We start from the raw sequence: 15,031 nt of genomic DNA on the forward strand, positions 1-15,031 counted from the left end.
CAGTTCTAATGTTTCAGCGTGCTATAAAAGTAACACAAACCCACCTATCATAGGGCAGTAGCTCAGCAAAGATGCAGAGATTCATTCCTTTAACACACAGACTCACAGACAATATGAAATCTTTTGCAGCCTTCTTGTTGGTCCTTAGTTACCCGTTTGTCAGTCATGGTAAGTCCTGATTTTAAAATGTGACAATGCAATATTTCTTGAAGCCAATGAAGGTAAAATAAATAGAGCAAAATAAAAAGTTTCCCTTAAAAGTGACAGATCATGCATTGAGTTAACTTGTGCTTTTTTCTTCACAGGCTGCACTTGCACGGAGGGTCCACAACAGTTTCCTGCTGTACAGATTGATGCTGGACAGGGGAACGTTGTGATGACAGACAGCAACAATTATGCATACTTTCTGCTTGGATCACAGTGGTACAAAATGGGCTCACTCACCCTGAAGCATGTCTCAGTGGGACCTGCAGGAATCTGGGGTGTTGACCTCGACGACAGGGTCTACAAATACGTAGCTGGCAGCTTTGTTTTTGCGAATGGTGAGCTTTATCACAGACTTAAGACAGTAGAGTGTGCGCGGTAGCAGCTGTTTGAATGAATGATCTGTACCTCTGTGTGTCTTCAGGTGAGAGTTTACAGCAGGTGGATGCTGGAGGTGATGGTCAGGTGGTGGGAGTTACTGACACCTCCACCATCCACTGTCTGAAAAGCACCATTGCCTCAGCCTACAGGGAACAGAGCACCCTGAGCTGGACAACCCTGCCTGGGCTTTTAATGTATGTCAGTTGCAGCACAAAATATGGATGCTGGGGAGTGAACTCAGGTCAAAACATCTACTTCACAGTAAATTATTTTTTATTTTAATGATCATTTGTGTTGTTATTTGTATGATCAAGACATCTCACCATATTTGCTTTTCATGACAGAGAGTAACACCGAGCACCTGTGGCATCAGTGGCTGGATACAAGTGGATGGTCTTGCAGTAAAGGTTGAAATTGGGACTGATGGAAGCGTCTTTGTTGTAACTAGAGGAGGAGAAGTCTTCCAAAGGTAAACACTTAATCTAGTCTGAAAGCATTTTAACTAGCCCTGGCAGTATTTCTGTTCTTTCTTCTTTCTTTTTGCTTTGACTCTTTCAGTCTCTGTTTGAATCAGGTTATTGTGTTTTTGACTCCTCTGTTGTTATCCATGCAATGGATCAACCACTATTTTGCTCTTCAACCTTAGAATGACCTCTCCACAAATGAATAACAAATTGCTCACGAAGGCAATTTGTGCTTAAATCTTTCTAGAAGCGATTTTCATTGTAATGATCACTGAGCCATACAATGTTCATGTGTAGAATCACCAGTCAAATGCTACAAAAGAAAACTAGTAATGTTTACTTATAATCATCATAGTTTCTGTAACTCAGAAACTCAGTAACTAAGAATTTTCAGATTTCAGTTGTGGATTCTTTGAATGATCTGTCTCTCCTCTATAATACATTTAGGTGTTCACTTAAAAGAAATCATAGAAATCTCATTTTTCACATCTGTTAAACATATTTACCTCTTCCTTTCACGCCTGCTAAGGCAGACGGCGTGGAGAGAAGAGAATGCGGACCCAAATGCAGACAAATGAGGTGGATGTTAACAGAAAGCAAGCCTTTATTTAGGGCTGCAACAAATATTACAAAACAAATGGCAGAAAGGAAACTAACAAAACCTAAACTGGGAAAAGGTGAACATGAAACTTGAAACATTGAACTAGAAAACATGAAACCTGGAAATGTGGAGTGAAGAAGAGCAGAGGAAATGCAGACGACCCGACAAAGAACAAAGGAAAACACACAATAAATACAGAAGAGAGACACAGCTTAACCTAATCTGACACACGAGACAGGAAGGAAGCAAAACAGAAAACTCTAACACAGGACATGAGACTACCAAAGTAAAACAGGAAATACATGAACATAGAAACCTAGATAACTAGATGTAACACAGAACATTAACAAAATCTAAAGACTAGAAATCACCAACAATACTAAGGAATAACCAAAGGAGCTAGAAATGCAACAGACTAGACCATGAGAAACCCCCAAATCACAGAACATGAAGTAATCAAAAACATTATATTTGGGTCACCAGACCGAGCAACCATGAGACTTACAACTCTTAACTCAGGATAGATAATATGGCGAGGAGCTGAGGCCAAACCCTCAATTGCACAAATAAAACAGATCCAATGATTTAAGTATCAATGTCTTCTCTCTACAGACAAGGCATCGACAGCAGCACTCCACAAGGCACGAGCTGGACCAAAATACCAATGCCCTCTCGCATCAACCATGTGAGCTATGATCGTGGCAATCTGTGGGTCGTGACTGACTATGGGACCATCCTGAAATGTTTATACTAGTGGTTGTAGTCTTTCCTCTTCTGTCGCATAAAACAATGTAAAAACTGATCAGCATTATGTCAACAATGAAAAATTCACGTGGGAAAATAATTGATTGTTTTATTGTGATTACATCTTAAGTGATTCAGCAACAACATGCATAACTACTAGAATGCTGTCAGATATTTACTTCTGTATCATTCACCTGCCATCCTTTCATAAACTCTTGATTCGCTGAGACTGTTTGGATTCAGTTTTTTATTTTTGCAAGTTTTATTCAGCACAGCTACTGGCTTTCCTGTCACTGTTTTGGCTCTTTTCTTTGTGATCATTGCACATAGTAGACAAGCTTACATGAGATTATGATGGTGTTATATATTCATCAGTTTAACAGGGTCCAGACCTCTGGTGTTCTTTTATTATAAATCCCACTATGGGAGATGCACAATGCAACAACACCTCCTCCTGTACAGCAGAGTAGCTGCACCCATTTTCCACCTCAGTTCAAACAGAAGTGCTTCACATTGACCCGTAAATGTCATAATTATGTCAAAGTCAAGAATTTGTTACTTTTGATGCTGAATCTATAGATGAACTAATAGTAATAGATGGTAGGCTAGTTTGAACCATAAGTCATTTACAGTTTCTTCATGTACTTATAGCTTACAAGCTGATGTCCTCATGTTTCCTATTCATGTTTTACATCACAATGACATGAGGCTACATCTGTTCTGCAACATGTAAAAAGTTCTGTTATTGTATATCCTCCGTGGTAACGGTATAAACCTGAGAACCTTAGTTCAACCTGATCTTGAACTAAAGTTATCTTTAGTTCAAGATCAAATTTCCTCATTCACACACTGCAGGCTGTCAAAATGGTTGATTTGGTGTGTCAGTTCTACCATTTGACACCTGATGCTGATGTGATTTGACATCAGTTTCGACAAGCTTTGCCACACTCCTTTAAATAAACTGACAACTATCTAATGTGGTGTCTTGATGCATGCTCAGTCATCCAGGTAAGGAAATGCAGAGAGTTGATTCTGTTCATCTGGGCATTGCATTTTGAGTGGGAGAAACATTTTGTAACTCAAATGACTTCTTCATTGACTGAAGATTCCTTTCGAATGAATCAGTTAATTTTTTTGGCTGCATTTTTACCTGTCAAGTTGTCTGAAAAAGTTTCAAGCAATGCCTTATCCTCTTGAATATTGAGAATTTGTTTTATTTATGGGCCAATGGTATATATTTTCAGAGAGATCTTTAATGCAAGCTGGAGAGGAAATAGCGTGTCACAAATTTAGAAGATCTGTCTCCACAGACCGTGCAGTGGTGTGTGTGGTGGACCCAGGTGTGAACACAGGTGAGGAGACGGGGGTGAACTTAAACTGAAAGCGAGCCTTTATTATGGCTGATGACATAGAGTTCAAACAAGGCAGAAGCACAGTGACTGAACTAAACTATAACTAAACTGGGAAACTGATACTGTGATAAACTATGAAGGCTCAGAAAACTATGACTATGAATGCAAAGACTGGCCGTGAAAACATGGAGGGTGGGAACACAGACGACACGGCACAGACTGTGTCCAAATTAAGGCTCTGCACGCTTGAAGTACGCATTTTAAGCGCGGTTACGTCACCGCCACGCGACGATGGCTGTCCCAATTCGAAGTGTACTTCAAATGCATACTCCAAATGCGCTGTCGATTTCCCCAAATATCAAGCGTAGTCCGGTGCACGCTTCGTGGTCCCATATATCCCACAATTCATAGCGCGGCGGTGGGTGGGTGTGGAGAATTTTGCCGCAAAATACGGCAGAAGGGAGCGGCCGAAGAGGTTTTTTTTTTTTTTCTTCCAAACTTTATTGAAATCATAAAGCGAACAGTCAGTCATTCCAGTTCAGTTTGCACAGTAGGCATACAAGGCAAATAAGAGTAACAATATACAGTACAATGAAATAAGAAGGATAAATAAATAAAGGAAAAAAAGGAAAAAAAAAGGGGGGGGGGGGATGTGACAGACTTCATAACAACTTTGTACTTGAAAGTTGTGGCAGCTCATTCCTTAAACATTTCTGAATGAATTTCAATCAATGATAAACCGTTTTTATTGGAAGTTAATTTAAGAGAGTTTAAGTAATATTCATTTTCAATCAAAAACAAATTAAATGATGGGGTTGAGTTTTGAAATTTACATTTATGTATGTGGCATTTCCCTAATAAGATGGAGCGGCCGAAGAGTGAACTGTCAAAAGTACTGAATATGACGTCACTTATTTATGTGCGAATGTTTAATAATTAAAGTCAGTCATATATCCACAAACACAACAAGCTGAAAGTCAGTGATATATGTATATATGTATATATATATATATATATATATATATATATATATATATATATATATATGGAAAAAAAAAACACCCAGCACGCCCCTGCGGGCGGTTTATCCTTCAAGCTCGGGTCCTCTACCAGAGGCCTGGGAGCTTGAGGGTCCTGCGCAGTATCTTAGCTGTTCCCAGGACTGCGCTCTTCTGGACAGAGATCTCCGATGTTATTCCCGGGATCTGCTGGAGCCACTCCCCTAGCTTGGGAGTCACCGCACCTAGTGCTCCGATTACCACGGGGACCACCGTTGCCTTCACCCTCCACATCCTCTCGAGCTCTTCTCTGAGCCCTTGGTATTTCTCCAGCTTCTCGTGTTCCTTCTTCCTGATATTGCTGTCATTCGGAACTGCTACATCGATCACTACGGCCGTCTTCTTCTGTTTGTCTACCACCACTATGTCCGGTCGGTTAGCCACCACCATTTTGTCCGTCTGTATCTGGAAGTCCCACAGGCTCTTAGCTCGGTCATTCTCCACCACCCATGGGGGCATCTCCCATTTTGACCTCGGGACTTCCAGGTTATACTCGGCACAGATGTTCCTGTACACTATGCCGGCCACTTGGTTATGGCGTTCCATGTATGCCTTGCCTGCTAGCATCTTGCACCCTGCTGTTATGTGCTGGATTGTCTCTGGGGCATCTTTACACAGCCTTCACCTGGGGTCTTGCCTGGTGTGATAGACCCTAGCCTCTATGGATCTTGTACTTAGAGCTTGTTCTTGTGCTGCCATGATTAGTGCCTCTGTGCTGTCTTTCAGTCCAGCTTTGTCCAGCCACTGGTAGGATTTCTGGATATCAGCCACCTCCTCTATCTGCCGGTGGTACATACCGTGCAGGGGCCTGTCCTTCCATGATGGTTCCTCGTCTCCCTCCTCTTTCTTGGGTTTCTGCTGCCTGAGGTATTCACTGAGCACTAGGTCAGTTGGGGCCATCTTCCCAATGTATTCTTGGATGTTCGTTGTCTCATCCTGGACTGTGGTGCTGACGCTCACCAGTCCCCGGCCCCCTTCCTTCCGCTTAGCGTATAGCCTCAGGGTGCTGGACTTGGGGTGAAACCCTCCATGCATGGTAAGGAGCTTTCTTGTCTTTATATCAGTGGCTTCTATCTCCTCCTTTGGCCAGCCTATTACCCCAGCAGGGTACCTGATCACGGGCAGGGCGTACGTGTTGATGGCCCGGATCTTGTTCTTACCATTCAGCTGACTCCTCAGGACTTGCCTGACCCTCTGCAGGTACTTGGTGGTTGCAGCTTTTCTAGCGGCCTCTTCATGGTTCCCATTCGCCTGCGGGATCCCCAGATACTTGTAACTGTCCTCTATGTCTGCAATGTTGCCTTCTGGTAGTTCAATCCCCTCAGTTCTGACTACCTTCCCTCTCTTTGTTACCATCCGACTACACTTCTCCAGTCCGAACGACATTCCAATGTCATTGCTGTATAGCCTGGTAGTGTGGATCAGTGAATCGATGTCTCGTTCACTCTTGGCATACAGCTTGATGTCATCCATGTACAGGAGGTGGCTGACAACTGCTCCGTTCCGTAGTCGGTATCCGTAGCCAGTCTTGTTAATGATCTCACTGAGGGGGTTCAGGCCTATGCAGAACAGCAGTGGGGACAGAGCATCTCCTTGGTAGATCCCGCACTTGATGGTGACTTGTGCTATGGGCTTGGAGTTGGCCTCTAGTGTTGTACGCCACATCCCCATTGAGTTCCTGATGAAGGCTCTTAGGGTCCCATTGATCTTGTACAATTCTAGGCATTCCAGTATCCAGCTGTGGGGCATTGAGTCATAAGCCTTCTTGTAATCAATCCAGGCAGTGCACAGGTTGGTCAGTCTGGTCTTGCAGTCTCGGCTGATTGTTCTGTCTACCAGTAGCTGGTGTTTTGCGCCTCTGGTATTCTTGCCAATTCCTTTCTGTGTCCCGCTCATGTATTGACCCATGTGCCTGTTCATCTTAGCCGATATGATGCCTGACAGGAGCTTCCATGTAGTGCTGAGGCAGGTTATTGGTCGGTAGTTGGAGGGGACCGGTCCCTTCTTGGGGTCCTTGGGGATCAGGACCGTCCGACCTTCGGTTAGCCATTCCGGGTGTCTCTCGTTAACTAGCAGCTGGTTCATTTGTGCTGCCAGACGCTCGTGGAGTGCAGTCAGCTTCTTTAGCCAGTAGGCGTGAACCATGTTGGGCCCTGGTGCTGTCCAACTCTTCATACTGGAGACCCTTTCTTGGATATCTGCCACTGTGATGGTTACTGGACCCTGTTCAGGGAGGTCGCTGTGGTCTGCCCTCAGATCCACTAGCCACTGAGCATCGCCGTTATGGGTTGCGTCCTTCTCCCATATGCTCTTCCAGTATTGCTCCGTCTCCAGCCTTGGTGGTGCTGTTCTCTTATTGTTCCCTTGCCACTGAGAGTACACCTTTGCTGGTTCTGTGGAGAACAGCTGGTTTATTCTCCTGCCTTCTATCTCTCTGGTGTACCTCCTCAAGCGGCTGGCCAAGGCTGTGAGTCTTTGCTTGGCAGTTTCCAAGGCCTCAGGTATGGCCAGCTTGCTGTATTTCTTATGCACCTTCTTTGTCGCACCTTTCTGCAACTCCGTTAGTTGGCTGACCTCCCTCCTTGCTACTTTGATCTTGCCCTCTAGCCTCCTTCTCCATGGAGGGTACTGCCCCTTGTGGCTGTTCAACTTGTAGCCAAGCATCTCACTGATCACTGCTGCCGTATTGTAGATCAGCTTGTTAGTGTCGGTAATCGTGGTTGTAGGTATTGTCCGTAGTGCTGCATTAACATCATCTAGCAGACCTTCTGAGGGTACTTCACGTAATCTTGGTAACCGGCTACGGGGGATCCAGGTTTCAAGCTTGGCCATGATCCTATTTTTCAGGTCAGTTCCTCTCGCACTCAACGATTCTTCTCCTATCGCACTTGGGGCTATGTACCCAATCTCGGGTGGGGGTGATGATATCTCCCCCCTGACCTGGCGTCCTGACTCCTCCTTGCCGTAGCATTTGTGTTGTACCTCGTCAATCTCTAGCTGTGAGAGCAGTCCCTTCTTTCGAATGTTGGAACACTGAGCTACTAGTTGTTTCGCCGTCATTGTGGAAGTTGGGTATCGAAGAATCCATAGGTCCCTCATCCTATTCATGTAGCCCCTTCCGCCGGGGTTACTTGCATAGTAGCATACTATAATATTGGCCATATTATATTTACATTACCACAGTGAGATGACTTTAGTCTCATGAACAACATTAACTAATTGTTATTTACTAACTAATCTTAAATGACTGTTCAGCACAGAAATGAAGCCCAACAATCATGTTTTACAGTCCTGTGGTCTCAGCCTCTGATACTCAACTAATCAAAGTGATGTCATGACAAAAATGAATGACCAACAAAACATTTTTCTCCTTCATTTCTGTCAAACAATGCTGTATGTAACGTGTCTCGCGGTTAGTATCATGGTTGCTAGGCAACCTGAACAGCGCGACGAAGCGTATACCGTCCCATTTCACAAGCCTCTCACTTCCGCACTTCTCGTACTTATAGTACGCACCGTACGTAGTACACGTAGTGCGCGTATTTCAAGCGTGCAGACCCTGAATTGGGACACAACCACAGACTGAATGAAACACAGAAACTAAATACACATGAGGGATGATCAAGGGAAGTGGCCACACATGGGATCACAGCTGACACACATGAACCTAAAGACAGGACAGGAGAAGTGAAACTAAATACACTGACATTGGACACAGACTTTGAAAGTAAAACAGGAAACATGGAGATTAGACATGACATGAACTTAACATAACCACACAGACATGACTCATGACAGGTAGACAGGACGCACGAACCAGGGAGACTGAGTACAGGAGGAGATGACATAAACAACTAAGAAACAAAGGACTAACCAGCAACCTAGAAATTAACTAGATGAACTAAACTAGGGCACAAATGAATACCAAAGATACATAAAAAACTCAAACACTGGGTCACACGACCCAGGACCATAACAAGATCATCATTTAGCCTGGAGAAATAGTTTGTTGCTTTATAAGAAAGCCCTCCGCAAAGCCAGAACATCTTACTATTCATCACTGATTGAAGAAAATAAGAACAACCCCAGGTTTCTCTTCAGCACTGTAGCCAGGCTGACAAACAGTCGGAGCTCTGTTGAGCCAACCATCCCTTTAACGTTAACTAGTAATGACTTCATGAACTTCTTCACAAATAAAATTTTTATCATTAGAGAAAAAATTACCAATAATCATCCCACAGATGTAATATTATCTACAGCTACTCTTAGTACCATTGATGTTAAGTTAGACTCTTTTTCTCCATTGATCTTTCTGAGTTAACTTCAATAATTACTTCCTCCAAACCATCAACGTGTCTTTTAGACCCCATTCCTACAAAACTGCTCAAAGAAGTCCTGCCATTAATTTATTCTTCGATCTTAAATATGATCAACCTATCTCTAATAATCGGCTATGTGCCACAGGCCTTCAAGCTGGCTGTAGTTAAACCTTTACTCAAAAAGCATCTCTAGACCCAGCAGTCTTAGCTAATTATATGCCAATCTCCAACTTTCCTTTCATATCAAACATCCTTGAAAGAGTAGTTGTCAAACAGCTAACAGACCATCTTCAGAGGAATGGCTTATTTGAAGAGTTTCAGTCAGGTTTCAGAGTTCATCACAGCACAGAAAAAGCTTTAGTGAAGGTTACAAATGATCTTCTTATGGCCTCTGACAGTGGACTCATCTCTGTGCTTGTCCTGCTAGACCTCAGTGCAGCGTTCGATACTGTCGACCATAATATCCTATTAGAGCGATTAGAACATGTTGTAGGTATTACAGGTACTGCGCTGCAGTGGTTTGTATCATATCTATCTAATAGACTCCAATTTGTACATGTAAATGGAGAGTCCTCTTCACACACTGAGGTTAATTATGGAGTTCCACAGGGTTCAGTGCTAGGACCAATTCTGTTTACATTATACATGCTTCCCTTAGGCAGCATCATTAGAAGACATAGCATACATTTACACTGCTATGCTGATGACACCCAGCTCTATCTGTCCATGAAGCCGGATAACACACACCAATGAGTTAAACTGCAGGAATGTCTTAAAGACATAAAGACCTGGATGGACTCTAACTTTGTGCTTCTTAATTCAGATCAAACTGAGGTTATTGTACTCGGCCCTGAAAATCTTAGAAATATGGTATCTAAGCAGATTCTTACTCTGGATGGCATTACCTTGGCCTCCAGTAACGCTGTGAGGAACCTTGGAGTCATTTTTGACCAGGACATGTCCTTCAAAGCACATATTAAACAAATATGTAAGACCGCTTTCTTCCATTTGAGCAACATCTCTAAAGTTAGAAATATCCTGTCTCAGAGTGACGCTGAAAAACTAGTTCATGCATTTATTACTTCCAGGCTGGACGACTGTAATTCATTATTGTCAGGATGTCCAAAAAACTCACTGAAAAGCCTTCAGCTAATCCAAAATGCTGCAGCAAGAGTACTGACAGGGACTAGAAAGAGAGAGCAGATTTCTCCTGTATTGGCTTCCCTTCATTGGCTTCCTGTTAAATCCAGAATTCAAAATCCTGCTCCTCACATACAAGGTCTTAAATAATCAGGCCCCATCTTATCTTAATGACCTTGTAGTACCATATCACCCTATTAGAGCACTTCGCTCTCACACTGCAGGCTTACTTCAGATTCAAGATTCAAGAGCTTTATTGTCAATACAGTAGTATACACAGTATACAGTGTACCGAAATGCTGTTTCACCCTAAGCCCCCCATGGTGCATTTATAAATATATAAAGGATATATCTCCAAGAGATATAAAACTAGGAATTACAAATAAATAACATGCTATGTTTCGGTAAAATTAAGGGATAAAAGGGTACTAACTATACAATTCTATACAATACTATAATGGTAACTATACAATATTAACTGTATGATAAACACAGACAGGACAGAGAAAATACAAAGTGGAATGTGCAGTAGGTATTTAATACCAGTTTCAAGTTATTGTCGGGATATCATTGACGAGACATGACAAAGACATGTGCAAAATGCAAAATGTGCAAATATAATATAATTTAGATGTGTTCAGAACTATGTTACTGAGTGTGCAAATAAGCATGCTGTTCCCAGGTCCAGTTTGTAGTGGATTTGTGGAAGTTTTTGTTGTTTTTGAGTCTTTTGATCAGTATTGTAAGGTGTTTGTAAAGGCGTATGTGTATATCAGTCCTTTTGTGGTAGTGAGTTGAGGGCTCTGACTGCTTGGGGGAAGAAGCTCTTCCAGTGTCTGGTCATCACGGTTTTGATGCTGCGAAACCGTCTGCCAGATAGAAGGAGGGAGAACAGTGCATGTGAGGGGTGGAGAGTGTCCTTCACTATGCTGTTCGCACGTCGGATGATGTGTCTGTCATAGAGTTGGGAGGTGGATGTGAGAGGGCCTCCAATGATCCTCTCTTCTGTCCTCACTATGCGCTGCAGACACTTGTTTTCAGCGAGGGTGCAGTTCCCGTACCACACAGTGATGTAGCAGCAGAGGACGCTCTCAATGGTTCCCCAGTAAAATGATGTGAGGATAGGAGGAGGGAGACTGGCCTTCTTCAGTTTCCTAAGAAAGTGAAGACGTTGTTGGGCTTTCTTCATGATGGTGGTGGTGTTCAGGTTCCAGGAGAGATCGGCTGACCCAGGAACTTTACACTGTTGACCAGCTCAACAGCAGATCCGTTGATGTGCAGAGGGGTGTGAGCCATTGAGGTCTTCCTGAAGTTAACAACCATCTCTTTAGTCTTCTGAACATTTAGAGACAGGTTGTTATTCTGACACCAGTCCACCAGGTGTTGTACCTCCTCTCTGTATTCACACTCATCGTTGTTGGTGATGAGACCCACCACTATTGTGTCATCTGCAAACTTGATGATGTGGTTTGAGCTGTACTGTGCAGTACAGTCATGTGTTAGCAGGGTGAACAGCAGTGGACCAAGCACACAGCCCTGCGGCGATCCTGCGCTCAGTCTGACGACTTTGGAGGTTTTATTTCCTATGAAGACAGACTATGGCCTGTCAGTTAGGAAGTCCAAGATCCAAATGCAGAGGGAGGTGTTTATTCCTTGTGAGTCCAACTTCTTTACCAGCTCCTGGGGAATGACTGTGTTGAATGCTGAGCTGAAGTCAATAAACAGCATTCTGACATAAGTGTCCTTTTGTCGAGATGGGAGAGAGAAAGGTGAAGAGCAGATGAGATGGCATCATCTGTGGAGCGGTTTTGGTGATGAGCAAACTGTAGCGGGTCCAGATTCAGTGGAAGCTGAGTTTTCATGTGCCTCAATACCAGCCTCTCAAAGCACTTAATGATGATGGGCGTAAGTGCCACCGGCCGGTAGTCATTGAGGCAGGACACAGTGGACTTCTTTGGCACTGAGATGATTTTTGTGGTTTTGAGGCATGCAGGTACCACAGCTGGGCTCAGTGATGTGTTTAGGATGTTCGTGAGGATGCCTGCGAGCTGGTCAGCACACTCCCGAAGCACCTGGCCAGGTATGTTGTCAGGTCCTGCAGCCCTTCGCAGGTTTACTCTGTGAAGTGTCATCCTGACATCTGCTGTGGACAGACAAAGTACTTGGTCATTGGGGGAGGGGGGCATCTTCCTTTGTTCTCTGTCTCAAAACGTGCAAAGAAGTCATTTAGTTGGTCTGGCAGAGAGGGATCACTGCTGCATGCTGGAGGTGTTGGCTTGTAGCCCGTGATTGTTTGGATGCCGTGCCACATGCGCCGAGTGTCCTTTGTACTTGTGAAATGTGTGTTGATCTTATGTGCATACTGCCGCTTTGCGTCTTTGATGGCCCATGATAGATCTGCTCTGGCTGTAGTGTAAGCTTCTCTATTTTTGGACTTAAAGGCAGAGTCTCTGACTTTCATCAGGTTGCGTAGCTTTGCAGAGAACCAGGGTTTATGGTTCGGATAGGTGATGACGGCATTAGTGCTAGCACTAGGTGGGATGTAAACAACAACGATGATCATCACAGTAAACTCTCTTCGGATGTAAAACGGCCTGCATCTGACTGCCAAGACCTCCACAAGTTCTGAACAGTGCACAGATACAGTCGCTGCATTCTTACACCAGCTGTTATTGATGTAAACACACAGTCCACCGCCGCATGTCTTACCCGATGATAGGGGATCTCTGTTGGCATGGTAGCTGGCTAGCACGTCTAGCTGGATAGAGCGGTCTGTGATGCCTCTGTGTAGCCATGTTTCAGTAAGAATAAGGACGCGGCAGTGTCTTATTTCTTTCCGGGTGTTTAGCAGCAGTCTCAAATAGTCCAGTTTGTTTTCTATGGAGCGCACGTTGGAGAGCAGAAGTGATGGGGGGGGTGCCGGTCGGCTACGGTTGGCTTTTAGCCTAGCATGGATACCGGCACGCTTACCGCGCTTCCGCTTCCTTGCACACCGTTCTCGATGTACTTCCGGGCGGATGCTGAGATGTTGTGGCTCCATAGCCCGTTTTTTTCGGCGCTTGCAGAATGCCGCTGCGGCACAGTTTCTCCAGCGTGTCTCCATCTGGCTGAGTTTGGTGGCGTTTTTCTAAATCCAGAAGTTGTTGATGATTGTAGATGTGTTTGACTGTTGTTCCAATGCACATTACAGCTGTATAATAGACCAAATTCGAATAGAACTTGAGTTAAAAACAAAATTGCACCATGGTTTTGGACCCGGTGTGGCCGCTGCGACCTAGTGCGCCGCCAATCTTGGCCTGCCAATCTTGGCCTGCCAATCTTGTTGTTCCTAGAGTATTTAAAAGTAGAATGGGAGGCAGAGCCTTCAGTTTTCAGGCCCCTCTTCTGTGGAACCAGCTTCCAGTTTGGATTCGGGAGACAGACACTATCTCTACTTTCAAGATTAGGCTTAAAACTTTCCTTGTTTCTAAAGCATATAGTTAGGGCTGGACCAGGTGACCCTGAATCCTCCCTTAGTTATGCTGCAATAGACGTAGGCTGCCGGGGATTCCCATAATGCATTGAGTTTTTCCTTTCCAGTCACCTTTCTCACTCACTATGTATTAACAGACCTCTCTGCATTGAATCATATCTGTTATTAACCTCTGTCTCTCTTCCACAGCATGTCTTTTATCCTGTCTTCCTTCTCTCACCCCAACCGGTCGCAGCAGATGGCCCCGCCCCTCCCTGAGCCTGGTTCTGCTGGAGGTTTCTTCCTGTTAAAAGGGAGTTTTTCCTTCCCACTGTCGCCAAAGTGCTTGCTCATAGGGGGTCATATGATTGTTGGGTTTTTCTCTGTATGTATTATTGTACGATCTACTGTACAACATAAAGCACTTTGAGGCGACTATTGTTGTGATTTGGCGCTATATAAATAAAATTGAATTGAATTGAATTAAAAATAATAACTTTCATTATTTCATTATTAATCTGTCTGTAGTGTACAGTATTCTGCATTTTCTGTGAGTGTCCTAAAGTGTGGCAAAATTGAATGACAGCGGGAGAAATGTGCAGTGAGTTGAGATTTTTGACTGTATTCTGCCCAGAATGTTTTCTGTCAATGAGGATAAAGTTGCTTTGTAAAATCTGAAAATCTATAAATTGAGTTGACACAAATCCAGTTTTAAACTGAGGGTGGACAAACTAAACTGAAGCAAGATGGCATACAGGCTGTATGTATGTGATACAGAGGCAGGAGTAACACTGATTGTACCTTATGTGACAACACCAAGGTGATCCAGACATCGTGGTGAAACGGTTGTCTGAATGTTTTTCCTGGATGGGTGTACGCTGGTGAAGATGTGGTGGTGGCACAGGAGGAAGAAAATCAGGAACTTCAGCAGAGGCACATGGACCTGAGAAAGGGGAAGTATTGAGTGAGGAGTCCACAGCAATGCAGGACAAAATGATTTTGTACAGTCGTCGCAGCTAAACCTTGACCTTTCTCTTGGTAGAATCAAGATCAGATATCCTCTTTAATAGCAGTTCTCTCATGATGCATATATTATGAAGTCAGTTTTGATTCAAGTTTACCCGTAGTATATTTTGCCATGTTTTTTTTTTAAGCACAAGCACATTTCCTCTGGCTGGTTTGTTTTCGACGTCTTTGTAATGCCCTTTTCACCACATGGTTATTTGTTTGTGGTTTGAATGAACCTTTCCCTAAATTCCTGGACAAACCCGACTCATTTTAGTAACATGGTAGATAAATGAGCTTCATGGCAGACTA

At 43.7% G+C, this 15,031-nt stretch overlaps 1 protein-coding gene across 1 annotated transcript; it reads left to right on the plus strand.

Moving 5' to 3' along the window:
* The first annotated feature begins 308 nt into the window (after window positions 1–308).
* LOC146688779 (fish-egg lectin-like) lies at window positions 309–2,621 on the plus strand. The gene is made up of 4 exons (XM_085437335.1): window positions 309–542; window positions 629–846; window positions 930–1,054; window positions 2,263–2,621. Exons 1-4 carry the CDS (start codon window positions 377–379, stop codon window positions 2,402–2,404), a joined length of 651 nt encoding a protein of 216 aa, XP_085293461.1. The 5' UTR covers window positions 309–376; the 3' UTR covers window positions 2,405–2,621.
* The last annotated feature ends 12,410 nt before the right edge of the window (window positions 2,622–15,031 follow it).

The sequence above is a fragment of the Copadichromis virginalis genome, linkage group LG17, assembly GCF_057382275.1.
Source record: "Copadichromis virginalis isolate Kocher_CV1m ecotype Utaka linkage group LG17, C_Virginalis_male_GT1.1, whole genome shotgun sequence".
Taxonomy (NCBI): Eukaryota; Metazoa; Chordata; class Actinopteri; order Cichliformes; family Cichlidae; genus Copadichromis; species Copadichromis virginalis.

What these genes read in the sequence shown, in the direction of transcription:
- LOC146688779 (XM_085437335.1), top strand. Translation starts at nt 377, where the DNA reads ATGACAGACAGCAACAATTATGCATACTTTCTGCTTGGATCACAGTGG. An exon ending in GTCAAAACATCTACTTCACA is followed by an intron (nt 847 to 929) that starts GTAAATTATTTT and finishes TTTTCATGACAG; the next exon opens with AGAGTAACACCGAGCACCTG. An exon ending in GGAGGAGAAGTCTTCCAAAG is followed by an intron (nt 1,055 to 2,262) that starts GTAAACACTTAA and finishes TTCTCTCTACAG; the next exon opens with ACAAGGCATCGACAGCAGCA.